General features: G+C 38.1%; 1 protein-coding gene and 1 long non-coding RNA gene across 4 annotated transcripts in view; one reads left to right on the top strand and one right to left on the bottom strand.

Moving 5' to 3' along the window:
- Positions 1-17,623, top strand: part of CACNA2D2 (calcium voltage-gated channel auxiliary subunit alpha2delta 2) — a 636,728-nt gene that overhangs the window by 615,846 nt on the left and 3,259 nt on the right. For both annotated transcript variants that reach the window (XM_087924067.1, XM_026725351.2), the window contains 13 exons: positions 1,103-1,193; positions 1,597-1,659; positions 2,622-2,725; positions 3,773-3,871; positions 4,672-4,760; positions 8,697-8,744; positions 11,096-11,167; positions 11,411-11,563; positions 12,647-12,699; positions 13,057-13,112; positions 14,007-14,130; positions 14,571-14,680; positions 16,577-16,665. In XM_087924067.1, coding sequence (XP_087780193.1) covers positions 1,103-1,193; positions 1,597-1,659; positions 2,622-2,725; positions 3,773-3,871; positions 4,672-4,760; positions 8,697-8,744; positions 11,096-11,167; positions 11,411-11,563; positions 12,647-12,699; positions 13,057-13,112; positions 14,007-14,130; positions 14,571-14,680; positions 16,577-16,665 — 1,151 coding nt within the window. The remainder of the gene's footprint in view (positions 1-1,102; positions 1,194-1,596; positions 1,660-2,621; positions 2,726-3,772; positions 3,872-4,671; positions 4,761-8,696; positions 8,745-11,095; positions 11,168-11,410; positions 11,564-12,646; positions 12,700-13,056; positions 13,113-14,006; positions 14,131-14,570; positions 14,681-16,576; positions 16,666-17,623) is intronic.
- LOC113453947 (uncharacterized) overlaps positions 1-17,623 on the bottom strand; it is an 89,231-nt gene that overhangs the window by 54,847 nt on the left and 16,761 nt on the right. The window lies entirely within an intron of this gene.

Genomic DNA, 17,623 nt, shown 5'->3' on the forward strand with positions numbered 1-17,623 from the left:
GGATTTCATAAAACAAGGACGTAATTCAACTTTGTAGCAACCTCCAGATGTAATTTGGATTACAGCCTCCAGAATTCCCAACCACTAGGGCCTGTTCTGGAGAATATCCGATTGTGGAAGTCTGATATAAATGATTAGCCACCACAGTTAAGAGTTGTAATGTAGCCCTGTACATGTATAATCAGCTTGCCCAAATGGAAGCGATGGGACTTATCTTTTCAAAAGTATGCAGTCATTGGATAATGTTGTTTGCCAATCCTACATTTGATCATAGGCATATGGACTTCTTCGGGCTTGATCTGGCCAGAACCAGGTCACATTTCATCAGAAGTTAAAGCTCTCTGATTTTTATGACTATAAGATATACCTCATTAAAACAAATCCTACATTACATAGCCAGCCTGATTTCTCAGTGTAAATTAGTACAACTGAGCAACTAAAAAACAAGAGTCATAGTATTCCCTTCCTTTATGGACAGGTAGTGATCAAGCATCCTTTAGGTCAGGGCTGTCAAACTCATGGCCTGCGTCATGCACTGGCCACATCCACGTCCAGTTTAGCGAAGGAGGGAAAAGTCGCGATATATCGTGTGACGATGCTGTGATGACGCAAGTTTGGCACTCCTGCTTTAGGTGTTAAAAGTACATTTTCCAGGAGTAGTAGTTCAGTCATCCCTTTCCATATCTGTCAATTATGGAAATGTAGTTCTACCATGTTTGTTTATTATACTTAGTGTGACCCCCAAAAATATGACAGTACTCTAGGAAACTGCCTATGTGTGCATAAGATACAGAAATACATTATTTACCATCTCCAACTCAAAACAGCAAGAAAAGGGAGACCTGAGCTGACTGACTTCCAATACTGAGAAGAGTTTCCAAAAACATTGAGAAATGTATGCCTTTTTTTTAATAGAAAAAGGCAGTTTAATACTGCTAAGAATTTAGATCAGGGCATCCTAATTCCAAATTACTGAATAATGGAGAGATTTGGTATTGCCTTCAACTGCCTCTTTGTGAGTAAAAATGGTGAGTGGAGAAATTCTAGCAACTATTTGGGTAAGCAAACTTCTGGTTCTGGAACATTTGTTCTTTCTGTTAAGGTGACAACTTCCTTCTTCACAACCTTATCCTGGACACTGGAATTACACAACAGCTGGTGGAAACAGTATGGAAGAATCAAGATTTAAGCACGTAAATAAAACTTCTGAAACATGCTCGTGGTATTATTCAAATATTCAGTTGAGTGCAGATTAATTGCATCTTTTTATAAAGTAGTTTTCCAAGGCAATGTGAAGCCTTCAGCTATATTAATATCAGCTAAATTACATGGCCTGGAGACCATGCTGAAAATTATAGTTGAGGCTATACAAATCTTTTGAAGAGTGATTCACAAGGGCACATGAAACATCTCTCTCTTAATTTTTAAAGTAGCCGCATCTTTACCTGGGCTTGTAGAGGTTCTATATTGATCTCTTACATCAAAAAACTAATCCACTATCATGTAATCATGTTTCAATGATTGTCAGGAAGGAGGGACATTTTGAGTGTGCCACCCTATTCCTACATTTTCACTTTGATTTCTATCTTACTGCAGATATAGTCTTCTAGCTGTGTTTGTTGCCACAGATGGTGGCATCACCCGTGTTTTCCCTAACAAGTAAGTTTTTGTTGTCATCTATAAGCATCTGTGTACGGACAGATTAAACTTTCTTCCCTTTGGTCTCTGCAATCCATGTTGGTCCTCTGGAAATCATCACAGAATTACACATATAGTCTATTTTGTGACTGCCTAATATCAAAGCCACTTTCCAGATTCTTCTGAGTAGGTCAAAGGAGAAAGAAAATAGGTGGGCCCCGGCTGACCACCATTGAAGAAAGAAAAGTTTCTCTAATGAAGCCAAGCATTTTTATTTCCTCTGTACATTTTTTAAAGATGTGAACAAGCTTTTTGTTTCTGCAAGAACGTTGAGAGTGGGTCTTCTACAAAAAAAAACAAAAAAAAAACACTACTTTTGGACATCTGAATGTGATATGAAATTGAAAAATTGTCCTAAATCATGAGATTACTGTGACTTGTATCCTGTAGGAGACAAAAAAAATTGCCTTGTTAACTACCATCTTCAGAGGAGTATTCTTACTGATTTGCCTTAAATACCTAAGTGCTAGGCAATAAATATCTTAATAAATATCTTGATACCTTATATCCTTGGAAAAATGAAAATAATAGATTTGTCAAGCACTCAGCTTTATGCAAAATGAAAGATATTTTATTATCCCGGTTTTTTAAAAAAGTTGATTTACTTTGGGATTTTTCTGCAATCTTCTAAAAGAAGTGATATAACTCAATTCTAATTTGTAAAAGGCAATTCTGTAAACATCAAGTGACATTAAGACCTGTCCCTATTGCCATTTTATAATGGGTTAAATAGTTGTTTTATTTACATATTGAAAAGTTTATAGGAAATACGTTTGGGGAGTATCTGAGGTTTTGGTGTCTGAGGAGCAGATCGCCTCTTTAAAGACTCCTTAGCATTTTTATGCATATACTTGATTTTGAGCCTACTTTTGTGAAAGATGAAATTGATAATGTTCTATGGGTGTGGTTGATTTCTATGAAAGAGCTGCTGAAGATTGGGAAGAAGACCGAGAGCCCTTCAATGCCAGCTTTTATCGAAGAAGCCTAGATAATAAAGGCTACATCTTTAAGCCTCCTTACCGAGATCGTAAGTAAAATCTTGCAGAACATAGCTAGGCAGTATTTTCAATGTGGATAGTCTTTATAAATATGAAGCTCCAGGAAATTGCAATACAACTCTTGTTCAAGCTGGCTTACATGCTGGCTTAATCCCAGGAGCTGAAATCCACATACATTAAAGTTGCTCGGGTTGAGAAACACTGTTCTGTAGGAAAACTATAAACCATATTTGATATCTGATATGCAGGGTTGTGTGTCAGGAGTGGGGGAAGGGAGCATTCAGTCATCAAATCATGGGAAATAAATTGCTTTGGCCTTATATGTTTATATTTTATGGTGCTTATTTAATTTTTGTCGTGTTTGTTGTCAGAATTTGATAGAATTGTGACAACTTAGACAGACAGACAGACAGACAGACAGACAGACAATAGTGTTACCATCAGAGGTGGTATTCAGCCAGTTCTGACAGGTTCTGGAGAACCAGGAGCAGAAATTTTGAGTAGTTTGGAGAACCGGTAAATACCACTTCTGGTTGGCCCCGCCCCCATCTAGGCGCTGCCTCCTGAGTCCCAACTGATCGGCTGGGTCTTCTTTTGTTGCCCTGCACAGGAGAACGGAGCTGGAAAGCAGGTTAGTGGGGTGGGGCGGGAACGGGGATTTTGCAGTATTCTTCCCCCAGGAGTGGGATGGAAATGGAGATTTTGCTTCCTTCCCCTGCCATGTCCACCAAGACATACCCACCAAGCCATGCCCCACCCACCAAGACACACCAAGCCTACCAAGACACACCCACAGAACCAGTAGTAAAAAAACATTAAATACCACCATTGGTTACCATCTACATCTGAAGCCATGGATGTAGCTTAAGACCTTAATTACTAAATAGCAGAATAGAAGAAGTTTGTTATTTTATTGTTAAAGTGAATTAGAAAGTAAGCATTGGCAGGAAGACAACTATTCATGAAACCATAAAAATTGCCAGATTGTTTCTTCTAAGCCAGAGAGTTTCTTGTAACAGTTATGCAGTATTATCCATCAGAAAATGTTAATTTGTTTCCCTCTTTCCTTTAAATAGCCAGCTACAGAGGAGCAGAGCCAGACAGCAGTGCTGTTGGGATCCTAGTTAGCACAGCTGTAGAACTCAACATAGCAGAGAGGCATCTGAAGCCAGCAGGTAAACTAATCCAGTGGTTTGTCCCAAAGATTTTCAGTCCTATTCTATTCTATCTAACCTGCCATAGTTCAGCATAGGCTTTCTGGAGCTCTATAACCATTCCATATTTCCAGATGTATCTTCCACCTCCTCTGAGATTTGAGTTTCAATGCAATTATGTTGGACAGTTTCATAGAATAACAGAGTTGGAAGGGACCTTGGAGGACATCTAGTCCAGCCCCCTGCTCAAGCAGGAGAGTCTATTATCTTCTCAGATATAGCAGACCTGTATATAGAATTTGTGCTGGTTTTGTGTCCTTACAGAATTATGCCATGTAAGAATAACACAGGAGATTTTCAAGATAGCCAAGAGACAAAGTATAATCTAATTCGTAAGATTATTTAAATGTACAAATATATTTTAGAACTCAATATTATCAATGTTTTGAAAGTCACTAGGTTGCTCATTTATTGCTTTTGAGCTGGCACAAATTCTATATACATGTGTGCTTTATCTGAGAAAAATACAAAAACTATTACTGTAGATCATGGAATCAGAATTGGTGTTTTAAAATAGAGATAGAGTTGGATTCTTGCCTTTGGCCCCTTCAGCTGACTTAGGGGATTCCCCCTTTTTCCTGGCTGCTAGTCCAATTCCCCATCTGTTGTCTTGACTTCCAGATAGGTTTTCCAAGGGAACGCAAGTAGCTTCAAGGGAGAAGAACAGCAAAACCTCCTCCCACAAATGTGCTTGCATTCATATTCCTCAGATTAAACTTTCTATCTGCAAATAAAAAAATAAAATTATTTCTCCTCTCCAGTGGTTGGAGTAAAACTTGACTTGGAGGCCTGGACACAAAAATTTAAAGTCCTTGCTAGCAATCAAACAGATCAGCAGAAAACACGACGAGTAAGTAATGTGTGTGGCGGCGGTGGGGGAGTGTTCCTAGGAACAATACTAGGACTTTTGAAAACAGCATGATTGGAGCTGTGGAATTTCTGTTTTCAAAATAAATAATTATTGCATTACTATACAATAAAAGAAAAAGAAGGGAAAAATAAAATACATAAAGAAAAGAAAAAGAAGGGGAAAAATAAAATATATAAAAGCAATAAAAGGACAACAGGAAACAACAAAAATGTACTATATTATATGGTCCAACCTAAAATTCTATGTGGCTTGGTTGCCTTTTATAGTTTGCCTTTTATATTTTTATATTGTGTCTGTATTAAAGTTGTAGGTCGGGTGAGTATTGCTTCTTTTTTATGCTCTAGCTTACCCAGAGCCATGCTGTTTGACTTGGAGGACCTTATAAATCTTATTAAAGATAAATAATAACACATACAAAAATCATTCAGTTTAATTTTAAACACATCATTAAGCATGTATCATGTACCATATTCCTCTTCATTATATTGCTACAGAATCAGTTCCTAAAAAGAAAGCAAATATGTATTGATTATTCAAGATAGTAAATGTGGGATTAATGTGCCAGGCCAATAGTTTAGTTCATTTTTTCCAGCCCCATGTTGATAAAGTCATAATTCTTCATAGTGTGATAATTTTCTGGTATATAAATCCAAAGCATATTCACATACTTAAAACGTATCGAATTTTGTAAAACTGTGCAAACAAATGGACGAAGATTAAACCAAACAGCACAACAGCAAGACAGTTCTGAATTACATAATTGTACAAATGTCATCCATTAAGTTGACAGTTAACTCTTTTTAAAATAAAACACTTTGTGGTTTTAATAAACATGAAAATGGTATTTTTTTTGTATTAGTCTCATGATCATGAGAAACATAGTTAATATTCCCTATATAGATATACATTTTCTAAGCCATGTTATCTATAGTGTAGAACAGGGGTCCCCAACCTGTGGGCTACTGCCCTCTACTGTGCCATGGCTTATTTGCACCCGAGTGGCTTGAGTGGCAGGCCAGCATATTCAGGCGCTGGCACAAGCAGCCCCACTCTGGAGCTGGCATCCCCACTGCCCCTCATAAAAAACCATCCCTTCTTCCACCTCCTGTGCTAGGCCACCAGCCCAGAAAGGTTGAGGAATGTTGGTGTAGAAAATTGTACGCCAATAGTTTAGTTTTAGTTTAGTTTAGTTTACTTTATTGTCATTGCACCTCGTACAACAAAATCAAACACCATCTTCAGTGCACATCGTGACCATGAAAATAAACACAAAACACACATCCTTCATCCTTCACACATTGAATTGAAAACCCCCGACACCGCACCAATACTGTACTATACAGCAGAATTCAAAAGAGCTAGTGCCCTGGGATAGAAGCTGTTTTTCAGCCTATTTGTCCTTGTTTTTATTATTCTGTACTATCTGCCAGATGGTAATAGTTCAAAAAAAGGGTTCCCAGGATGAGATGGATCTTTGAGAATGTTTTGAACTTTCTTAAGGCAGCGGGAGCTATGAAGCTCTTCCAAAGAGGGGAGAGGGCAACCAGTGATCTTTTGAGCAATGACATTAACCCTCTGGAGTGCTGTCCTATCTGCCACTGTGCAATAGTAATACATTTATCTGTTTTCTCATCTTAATTTTCACCAAATTTATTTCCCTGCTCTATTTTTTTTTCTTGCCATTTATACATAAATGAATCACGTGGTCGTTAAGGGAATTTTTGCTTGTCAGGAGCCAGCTGGGAAGATCACAGATGGTGATCACATGATCCTAAGATCCTGCAACCCTCATAAATACATGCTGGTTGTTAAGCATCTAAATTTTGATCACGTAACTGTGGGGATGCTGATAGTTATAAGTATGAGGACAAGTTGTAAATCACTTTTTTCAGTGACCTTGTAATTTCAAACGGTCACTAAACAAATGGTTGTAAGTCAAGGACTATCTCTATTTAAAACAGACTAAGTAGATACTAACCAAAGTGTCAATATTCTCATTTATTTTGGGGTCTTCAAATGACATAATCACTTTTTCTGAACTCTTGTCTTCTTTATACTCATCTATTCAAACTCAACTAAAATACTATTTTTTTCCCCTGTGGATGGCATTTGATCAGAATTTTACACTCCCCCTTCCCCCAATTTATCTCTGGTTCTTCCATTATGAGCTTTCACTGGAATTCACATGCAAGTATCCCCAATCCATGGATTCATGTATTCATATGCACTCACCACAACCTAGATCAGGGGTCGCCAACCTTTTGAACCTCAGGGACCACCAAACTCATAATTTTAAATCCCGCAGACCGCTAATATGAATTTTGACTGACGGTGGCTGCAGGAAAAAAGTCTTAAGGAAAATTCTCCACCCTGTTTTCCTACTGATCGATCATTCTTTATTTGGGATTGCAGGATACCGTCTCCAGCTCCTTTCTCTTGGGGGGAGAAGATACTTTTGGCTTCATGGAAAGAAAGCAGCAGAAACAACAGAATACTTTGTTTCTCTCTCCCAAACTCTGCCAGAAATGAGTCTTTGCCAGCGTAGCCTCTTGGAGCATGTTGCCTTGCAGGGTCCCAAAGACTCATTTCTGGATGAGTTTGAGAGAGAGAGAGAAAGACTTTTGCTGGTTTCCTTGCATGCAGCCAAAAGCAGAAGAAGAAAGAAGCGGAAAGAAGCAGCCGGGTAGCCAGGCAAAGCTTGTGGGGCAAGTTTCCTCCCTCTGCCCTTTTCCGCCTCCGCCCTTTCCCCCTCCCCTCACTACCTCATGTTATTCGCAATGCAAGTGATGCAAGCCTTGTGTTCCCGCGGGCCATGTGGGCGGTGCAGCCTTGTGTTCCCACACAGCCTGGATTAATTGCTTTGGGGGCGACATTTCTCTGCAGACCACCAAAATTTTCTCACAGACCACCAGTGGTCCCCAGCCCACTGATTGGCGACCATTGACCTAGATGACAATAATTCATTCATTCTGACTTACAACCTATCCCAAAATGGAAAGAGTAACTTTGGCAATTAGAACATTATGGGATGGAATGTTTCATACACCTTTAGAGGTGTTTAGTATTCAGATCCAAAGCTTCAGAACTGGCATGGGCAACCTTGATATACTTGTTAGCAACTCCTTAAAGAGATCGTGTGTTTTCCTGATCCTTAACTCCTTAATGTTCTCTTGATCACAGCTCATATGTTCCTGAGCTTATATGAGTCCAGTAAAAACATGGCTTCTTTAAGGAGCTATCAATGAGTACATAGACAACGTTCACGCCAGACCTGAGTCACCTTTACCTACTTCAGATCTGAATATTTACACAAGTATAGGGTGCATAAAGCATTCTATCACATACTGTTGAAGATATTATGAATTCCATGTGCAGCCCCCAATGTTTTTGAAGCACAGCAGGATGAGAATTACTCTATCTTGGATTTGTCCGTTTGTCTCTTCCATCTTATTACTCTTGGAGCCCCTAACGTATTACTGTATCCTCCTTCATAATACTGTCTCTATTCCCAGGTTCATATGGAATTTTTCAAATATCTTTGTTTAAAGTCATTTAATTGGTTAAAAACTGAATTTTGCCACACATTAACTAGAACCAGTAAAGATCTTTTAACGCTAGTAAGGTGTATTTTATTTAACAAATCACAGCTTAAAAGGTGGCAAACACAACCAGAAAAAGATTACATTTCCAAATAGCGTTGAAATATGCCTCATGTATAACTTAGTACAACATTACTGTTATAGAATGCAGGTAACTCTGTTGGAAATGTTTCTTACTATTCTTATCAGTCCATAGAACTGTTAGAAAATGATTATGAATTATTTATAGAACATAATATGGATTTAAATAAATCGGTTCTAAGATTCGTCTAGAATCCCCTTGATTTTCTTGCCTTCTTCTTCTTTTTATTTGCAGTGTGACCTCTCTACAAGCTGTGAGATGGACTGTGATACTAATGACAAGGTAAATAGCTGCACCATCATCGCATGACTCCTTCTGATCCAGGAGGCTATGTTAAAACCCGTTTGATTTTTAAAATTCAGAAAGCAAGCAATTTAAAATTGTCTTCTGGAAATACTGAGTAGGACTGCAAAAGTAATGATTGCATGGTCCATGCCAAGGACAATGCCTTCACCCCTTCCCAAAAGTAGGCTTCTGCCTAAAGCAACTAATGCAAAATCTAAGCTTTGCAAATTGCACCTGGGATACTTCTTTTTTTCAAATGGACAATGTACAGCAGGAGTTTGCGATTTGGACTCCACATTCAGACATTTATACTCCATCTCCTGTTGAAGGGAAGACTATTGCCTTTGCTCAGTAAAAAGGCCTAGTGTAATCTGTAATAAGCTTCCTTATTTGTAAATCTATTTGCCAGGCAAAGGCTTACCGACCTCCATAATGCTGCTACAGTCATGTCCTGCTCTGAAAGGCTTATCGACCTCCATAAATGTAATCATTAAAAGCAGAAATTTTATACCAAAAAAAAAAATTTCCCCAGTGTCAAGGGACACAGGGAGCCCGTATCCACAATCACATACTACTGCACATTCAAGAGAGACAACAGCAACCATTCAGAATCCAAAGTTCTACTGAGAACAATCAGGTCTTGATGGCTTCAGGAAAAGCTAACAGGATCAGGATCCATCTGATACCAAAAGAATATTCTTCTGGAGAAGGGGAAGGCAGTGACTGATGTCCAAGACTGAAAGGTTAATGGTGGTGCTTCTTTTTACCCATTTATCCACCCCTACCTTGCCATTGATTCATCAATTTAAAACGAGTCATTGACTAGGCTAGAATGTGTACATCTTATGCTACCTATGCTTGGGGGAAGTTTGCAGAGACTTCCTGTTCCCACCATTTGCCTGCCTTTTAAAAATGTTCCTCTTTATAACTTATTCCTTGGATGGTGACTTATGATCTTCTTTCTTCCTGCTCTCAAATATACTTCCTCCTGAACTTGTGCCTTCTTCAACAACAAATACTCTTGGTTTCACAGAAGAACCCAGCAAATCATTCAGCCAGCCAGCTAATCAATAAAAATGAATGAAAGAAGGGAGGGGAGAACTATTTATTTTAAAAGTGGATTATAGGAAAGAGGGTGGGAATCATTCAACAGTAAAAGTAGATTGGGGAACCTTTTTTTATAATTAGAAAAGGAAGTCGAACGGATTTTAAAGGTGGTTTGAGAGCACTTTATTTTAAATGAAGGTTTAAAGGTATGTGAAACATGTTTGGACAGATGTGTACTTATGACTGCTAGGGATGTGCACTTGGACCCTATAGGAGTTGCTGTCCTCCCTTGCAAGTCTAGGGGTCAACTTTCATAACTTGAAAGAAGTAAGGGACAGCAGTGCCAGATGGCTGTCCTGTCTGGATCACAAGAAGATATTTTGTGCCCTTGTTTGTTTGTCTAAGCTTTCCTCGTCAATTTACTCTCAGTGGATATCAGTAAGAATTAGCAATAAAACATGCATGGTATGATACCCAAGACCAAACAATTACATGAAAAATTATAACCACAGAATACATCAAGAAATCTAAAATCAAAAGATAGAAATGGATAATTAGTGCATTCAAGATTCAAAAATTCTGTTAATTCAATTTTTAATAATATCCTAGAGCTAACTTAGCTGAGAGCTGCACAAATTCCAAGGAAAGGGGAGTTTAAAAGCACCTGCACCAGAGTAGAGAAACAATGCCCTTGAACCTTTTTGACCTCTGGGGAATAATTAGGAAATCCTACCAGGTATTTCATGTCAGATAAATAACAGATAATCAGAGTTGGAAGGGACCTTATAGGCCATCTAGTCCAACCCCCCACCCAAGCAGGAGACCCTACACCATTTCTGACAAATGGCAGTCCAATCTCTTCTTGAAAGTCTCAAGTGATGGCGTTTCCACAACTTTCGAGAGCAAGCTGTTCCATTGGTTGATTATTCTCACTGTCAGAAAGTTTCTCCTTATTTCCAGGTTAAATCTCTCCTTGTTCAGTTTCCATCCATTATTCCTTGTATGGCCTACAGGCGCTTTAGAAAATAGCTTGATCCCTTCCTCTCTGTGGCAGCCCCTCAAATATTAGATAGACAAGCTGGATTGAAGAAACAGCCTTGAGGATACCTTAATGTCAAGACATGGGGCTTAAAATTAGCACTTTGAATTGTCTGTGGAAGCTGATGGGCACATCCATGTGGAGCAGAAAGGTGCAATAAAATAAGGGAGAAAAAAAGGCCAGTGGCCTCCTTAGGCAAAAGCAATATAGCAGCAACGCTCCATGTCATTGCAGCCGCCCACTCCCTCTTCCCATGTTGCAGGATCTGCTTTGTGTGCTTATTGACGATGGTGGATTTCTGGTGATCTCCAACCAAGAAGACTACAAATATCAGGTGAGCTGTTCTTTTTCTGAAAAAAAAGTTAGAGATACTTGCTTCATTTCACAGTTATATTTATGTAATTACCAAACTTATAATTTTCAATTTTCTAATATAACTGCCTGTTAGTACAGTCCAATCACTGATTATTGTTTTCTCACGTTTATGTATAAAGCATATGACTGATAACGTTCTTACAAACAGCAACATGATGTAGCTATTACTGATGATCGTTCCTTTCTCCTATTTCATATTCAGGTTGGCAAGTTCTTCAGTGAAGTGGATGCCCATTTGATGTCTGCTCTCTACAACAATTCATTCTTCACACAGAAAGAATCCTACGACTTTCAATCTGTCTGCGCTCCAGAAGCCCCAAGCAACACAGGAAGTGCACCACGTGGGGTCTATGTGGTGAGTCAGGGATTCCATGCCGTCAGATCTTACCTGATTGAAGCATTGTGCATACAGGTGTAAATATGTTTCACATCACTGAATGGCAAGTTTACATTTAAATTTACAAAGTAGCCAGTGAAGGGGCAAGAAGATGGTGCCAAAGAAGGCAACCCTCTCCCACTCTAAAAATATAAATCAGAAGCCACGCCATTTGACTGAGGAGGCTACTATGAGACAAATAGAACATTAAAATCTTTATGAATGTCCAAAAAAAAATTCAGCTGGGAGGAATGCATGCTATTGCCCCTCTTGAATTAAAAGAAGGATATTTGTCACAAACAAATTGTGCCAGACTAAACTTATCAGTCTTTTTGATGGAGTAGACTAAGCCAAACTGCCAAGTGTATTTTTTTAAGCAGAAGGACTACCAACTTTCATCTGTCCCCATTTTTTGGCAATGGTAAAATTTCCTGTTGTTCTTCTCTGATTGTATGAGACCTTTCACAAGTGATCCTATTGCTACTCCTTCTCCATTCTTCTACTCAATTATTGTTTTTAAGAGAGTATGTTGCTTCACCACAGTGCCCTTCTGGATACAAACAAGCAGAGACATGGCTGATAGCTGTAACAGCAGAGATCTACAGGTTTACTAATTAAGCATTTGATAGCCTTGCAGGAATCTAGAGGAGTGGGGTGGCAAAGAGAAGCATTGCAGAAGAAATACAACGAAACATCTAGCATGGTTTGAGGGACAGAATCCATATGTGAAAGTGTAAATGATGAAGCACTGAGAATGGTTGGAAAGGGGCAACTATGATGTAACAAGCCTCGTGGATACCAGCTGGATTGTATAGTTGTCCCCTTCAAATTAGGCACCTATTATATTTACCAAGATTGGCCACTCCAAGGGATCATCCAAGGGAATTCAAACTTGGAGCAGCCCAGCATTCATGGAGAAAGAAAATTAGGAATTGATATTCACACCATTAACACATGAAAAACTGCAGTTCACTGGGCTTGGATTTCCCAAGTAGTACATTCATATCATAGCAACAACTATGGTCCGTGTAAAAGCCTACTTCTTTCTTTCTTTATATTTAGCCAACCATGGCAGATTTCTTGAACCTGGCTTGGTGGAGCTCAGCAGCCGCATGGTGAGTCTTTCCTTTCCTTTCCTTTCCTCTTTTTTTCTTTTCTTTTCTCTTTTCTCCTTTTCTTTCTTTTTTTTGTAGTTGATGGGATAAGCTGCAGAAGCTAAGATGTATTAAAACATGAACCATTCTAGGACAGATCTCACAACCTGTTACAGAAATATTAATGGGATTATTTAAATGTTATTGTTTTTTAAATTTCCTCGAAATCTACAAATTCATTTTTGTACTTTCTTTGGGAGGGGTGTTTGTTTTCAACTTGGAGATGTCAAAACAAAATTAATTCAAGGAACCTATTCTACATTGTGACATGCAGTTGTGTTCTTTTACACTCATCTAATTGTTATTTCTTCCCACAAGGTCTCTATTTCAGCAGTTCTTGTATGGATTAGCCTATAACAGCTGGTTTCAAACAGGTAACAATCCCTATTTGTATATTTCTTTCAGCCCCCAAAAGATGAAATGGCAGGAGGAAGCAAATTAACTGTAGCTGGATTAATATAGGAAGTGAAAATAAAACTAAATGTTATGACTGTCAGTTGCTCCTTCATTACCATGTGACTGAATACATTACTGAAATTGCTTACTTGCTATAACTGAATGGTTCGGGTCTCTCAAAAGCATCCCTCATCTTTCTGTCTTTAAGCTTGAGAAGCAGATTGTGACCTAATTATTCTGGGTGCAGCTTCAGGGGGCTTTAGGGGCAGAAACATAAAATCTGCACACATAAATCTTCATCAAAGCATATTACAATAAATCCGATCTATCATGACAAAAAAAATGAGTGGAGCCATCAATAAGTTGCTAAACTGACCTTCTGCAGTGGAAAAAAATAGCAGATGTAAGTCAATTTCACAAGGTGGATTAGTTGGGCAAGGGAATACATCAAGCTTTAATGTAGATTAGTACAAGATGGCAGAACAAAAAGCAGGGTTGATAGAAAAAAATCTCTAGATTTCCCCATGCTGGCTAAGGAATTCTGGGAGTTGAAGTCCACACATATTCAAGTTACCAAGGTTAAGAAACACTGCCCTAGACTGAGCAGAGAAATATTATACTTCTACAATAAAATAAAAAATAAATGTCTAAGTAGATGAGAAAAAATAAACAGTAAAGCAAAAGAGAAATATGAGATAAATTGTTGAATTTCACCCCCTACATTCTTGCACCATTATCGGTAGCATTTGGCACATCTTTAGTAAAAGTCAGTCCAACCAGATGAACTGCTTTTTTAGATGATGTAGGAAATATTTTTTTTAAATGTCATGCTTTTATTTGCGACTCATTATATGTCCTATGTGTCCAAACAGAGGATGTTTCAGCAGAAAACATGGAATCCAGGGAGACCAGCTGCATCATGAAGCAAACTCAATACTATTTTAGTTCTGTTAACTATACTTACAACACCATCATTGACTGTGGAAATTGCTCTAGGTTAGTACAAAGAGCCTGTCTTGTTAGTAAACACTGTAAGATTCTGATTCTTCAGCTCAGTCCTTATAACCACAGGAGGGAAATGACCTTCTCCATCCTCAATAAGATGGGTGGCAAATACAAGTAGGTAAATAAGAGAGGAGGGGAGGGGACGGAGAGAGAGAGAGAAAGAGATGAATGAGATATAGATAGATGATACATAGAGATAGATAGATAGATAGATGATAGATAGATAGATAGATAGATAGATAGATAGATAGATAGATATAAATTTGAATGAGGTAGCTATGATGGCTGCTTCAGAAGCTGAAGCTCTTTACCAAGAATAAAATCCTACTAACCAAAGCACTTCTTTGTGGAGCACAACTCCATAAAGCATAAATTATGAAGAATAGGATAACAGGGTAGCAGTACTTCATCTTCTTTCTCTTTTTCTCCAGGTTGTTCCATGCACAAAGGCTTGCTGGGTCTAATCTTCTGTTTGTTGTAGCAGAAAAGCCAATATGCAATCAGTGTGAATCCACAAAACTTCTCCAAGCAGAGATAAAAGGTATTGGTAATCAACTGTATTCCAAATCAGTCACAATATAATAGATGGTATGACTATATTGACGGATGTTTTTTTCTGTTGTATTTTTTAAATAAATATTACTTGAGATACATTTCCCATAAGTAGTTTGATGTTCAGATTATCACAAATAGTTTAAGCAAACAATAATCTGAACACAAATCCTTTACAATTTTGTAGACTATGTAGATAAATGTAAAAGCAAATTTTGTAACAATTTAAGACAAGCTAATTATATCAGACCAAAGGTCCAACAATCTATACCTGCAGTAGTGGAGTCCTTGGTACTCTCTGAGCTTAGTTGTTTGCTTGCAGACATTTTATTATTACCCAACTAGGTAACGTTGGTGCTCAAGATACATCTCTTCTCTTCTCTTCTACCTGCAATAGCCAAACAGGTCTGTGGAAAATCCACAATAGGCCATAAAGCACATTCGTGTTCTCCAACTCATCTTCCATAGCCAGTGATACCCAGAGATACATTACATCAGATGGTAGAAGAAATCCAGAGTTGTCATGACTAGTTGACAACTAGTCAATGATTAACTTCTCTGGAGATCCAAGAAGAGGAAGAAGGAACCTGCAGAACCTTGGTGCCATGTATAACTTGCATACAGATTTTTAAACATCATATTATATAAAGTTTATCAATATAATTTAGATCAGGCCGAAGGCAAACTGCCTAGAACCAGAGAGCTGCACTGAAAGATAGGAGCTTTGCTGTCATGTGTACGCATACACACATGTGCTCCCCTCATCCATCTTCCCCCAACTGCAAGGAAAGCAGTTTCCCTCCTTTCCTCTCAGGCATCTTTCAGGAGGGAAAATGAATCTAATAAAAAGAGACAGGTAGCACCTCCAAGCAGTATTATTCAAAAGGAGGGGAGGACACTTCTTGCTCTGGTCCTCTTTTCTTTCCATTCAAAGCGCAGTGAGTTGCTGGAGAGAGCTACTTTCCAGTGCTCTCACCTGTTCCTGTGCTATAACAAACAGCTGAGCAATACACTTGTATGCATCACAATTTTTTTGTGTATGACAAGCTGCTAGGGAGTCAAACACGAAGCCATCTAGTGGACAGTCTATTGACTTCTTGTTTAGAAACATTTTTTTTTAATTTCTATAAGAGCCCACTTCAATATACCGGCCACTGAGAAATTTCACAAAACTGTTTTTTTTTCCCCCCCTCCCACCAGCTACCATTTACATTGATACAATTACATAGTTTAGAGAGAGGAAAACAAAAACAAGAGAGCGAGGAAGGACAGAAACCCATCACAGGCTTAGGACTGCCTGGTATTTGAAAATGTAAAACAAACCTTAGGTTGGAATAACAGCTCAATATTTGGAGATAATTCAACGTATTTGTCAAAGTTCCGACTGACAAACACAAACAAACAGGCACTGTTGAGATGATCCAATCTCTCAACACAAAGCTTTATTGAGAACAACATTTTGACTCTATAGAATTTCCAGGCAACTCAGAATAGTTAAACTATAGAGTCCTCCCTCCCCCACCTCCATTTGTGTAGGTCGCATTGTCCCATTAGATGTCCAGGTGTTGTTGTGGGAAGATCTGGGGAACACCGCCTGAAATGCCCTTGGTTCTCAAGAGACTATTTCTTGTTATCATCCAGAATGCCCTTTCCAATCTCTCCCTCCCTTCTCCCTGGTCTGTTGGCAAGCTGAGGCCCTTTGAATACACTTTAAAGCTTGACACTTAGTATTTGTTTTGTTTCTTTAATCTTTTTTTAAAAAAACAACAACAATATTGTTTTATCAGAGAATAAAATAACCCTATTTTTTAATTTTCTAGTTCATGTTGTTTTAATCTGTCTAATGTTCTTTTATCTTCTGCTTCATTTGCTTGATGACACAAAGCTCCTCCAGGAGATCGCAATCAATGTGAGCTAGTAGAGAAGCCACGTTACCGGAAAGGTCCCCACGTCTGTTTTGATTATAACATAACTGTAAGTAAAAGCAAGGATTCGCTTTTTTAAAAAAAAAAAAATATTAACAATTTTTTAACAAAGCAAAAACTATAAAAGAAAATAAAAATAATAAAGAGAAATAGTAAATAGTGAAAAAGGAAAAGAAAGGGGAGGGGAGGAGGGAAATGAAAGGGAAAAGTTGTAAAGAAGTTGGTTCCAGTCTTGTCAGTCATTCTAAATAGATCTGGGTTGTGTCTCTGCCTCTAGAAAATATCCCCTTTTAACTGACAAAAAGGTTATTAGGTTCTAGAACCATTAATGCAGCTATTCTTTTTTTCCTGCTTGTCAATTTGTTTTTTTTTCTAAAGAAAATAATAGACTAGAAGAGAAAACAAGTGTGCATGAAAAGAGGCATAGCAATGTCTGCGCCCGATGCAATTTTGATGAGTTATGATTTTGATTTTGAATTTTGATGAGTATACATGATAAAAGACCATCTGAAAGAATTTCTGAAAATTAATTCTTAAATAAAATGCTGCAAAAAAGTGGCATGAATTTTAACTTTTCTTTGAACAAGACATTGGTCTGAATGCCTTTTTAAGCTCATTGTGCTTTCTTCTTTATCCTGAAAACAGTACAATTTATTCTTTTCCCACTAATGAATCTATGAAATAAAGTTTATTCCAGAATCCTAGATATTCAAAGCTGTTCTAATAGAACAGGAGTCTCCAAACTTGGCAACTTTAAGACTTGTGGGCTTCAACTCCCAGAATTCTCCAGCCAGTGCTGGCTGGAGAATTCTGGGAGTTGAAGTCCACAAAGTTACCAAGTTTGGAGACCTCTGTAATAGAACAAGGAATAGAGGAGACAAGGCCTTGGATAAAGCACAATTTGCATATTTTGCTTAAAAAAAACAAAATTTAAAAATACATATCGCCAAGTTTCAGCTAGAAAATAAATATATGAGTTTCAGCAAAAGCAAGTAGACTTAAAGAAA

The sequence above is a fragment of the Pseudonaja textilis genome, chromosome 2, assembly GCF_049901715.1.
Source record: "Pseudonaja textilis isolate UNSWEBS1 chromosome 2, rPseTex1.2, whole genome shotgun sequence".
NCBI lineage: Eukaryota > Metazoa > Chordata > Lepidosauria > Squamata > Elapidae > Pseudonaja > Pseudonaja textilis.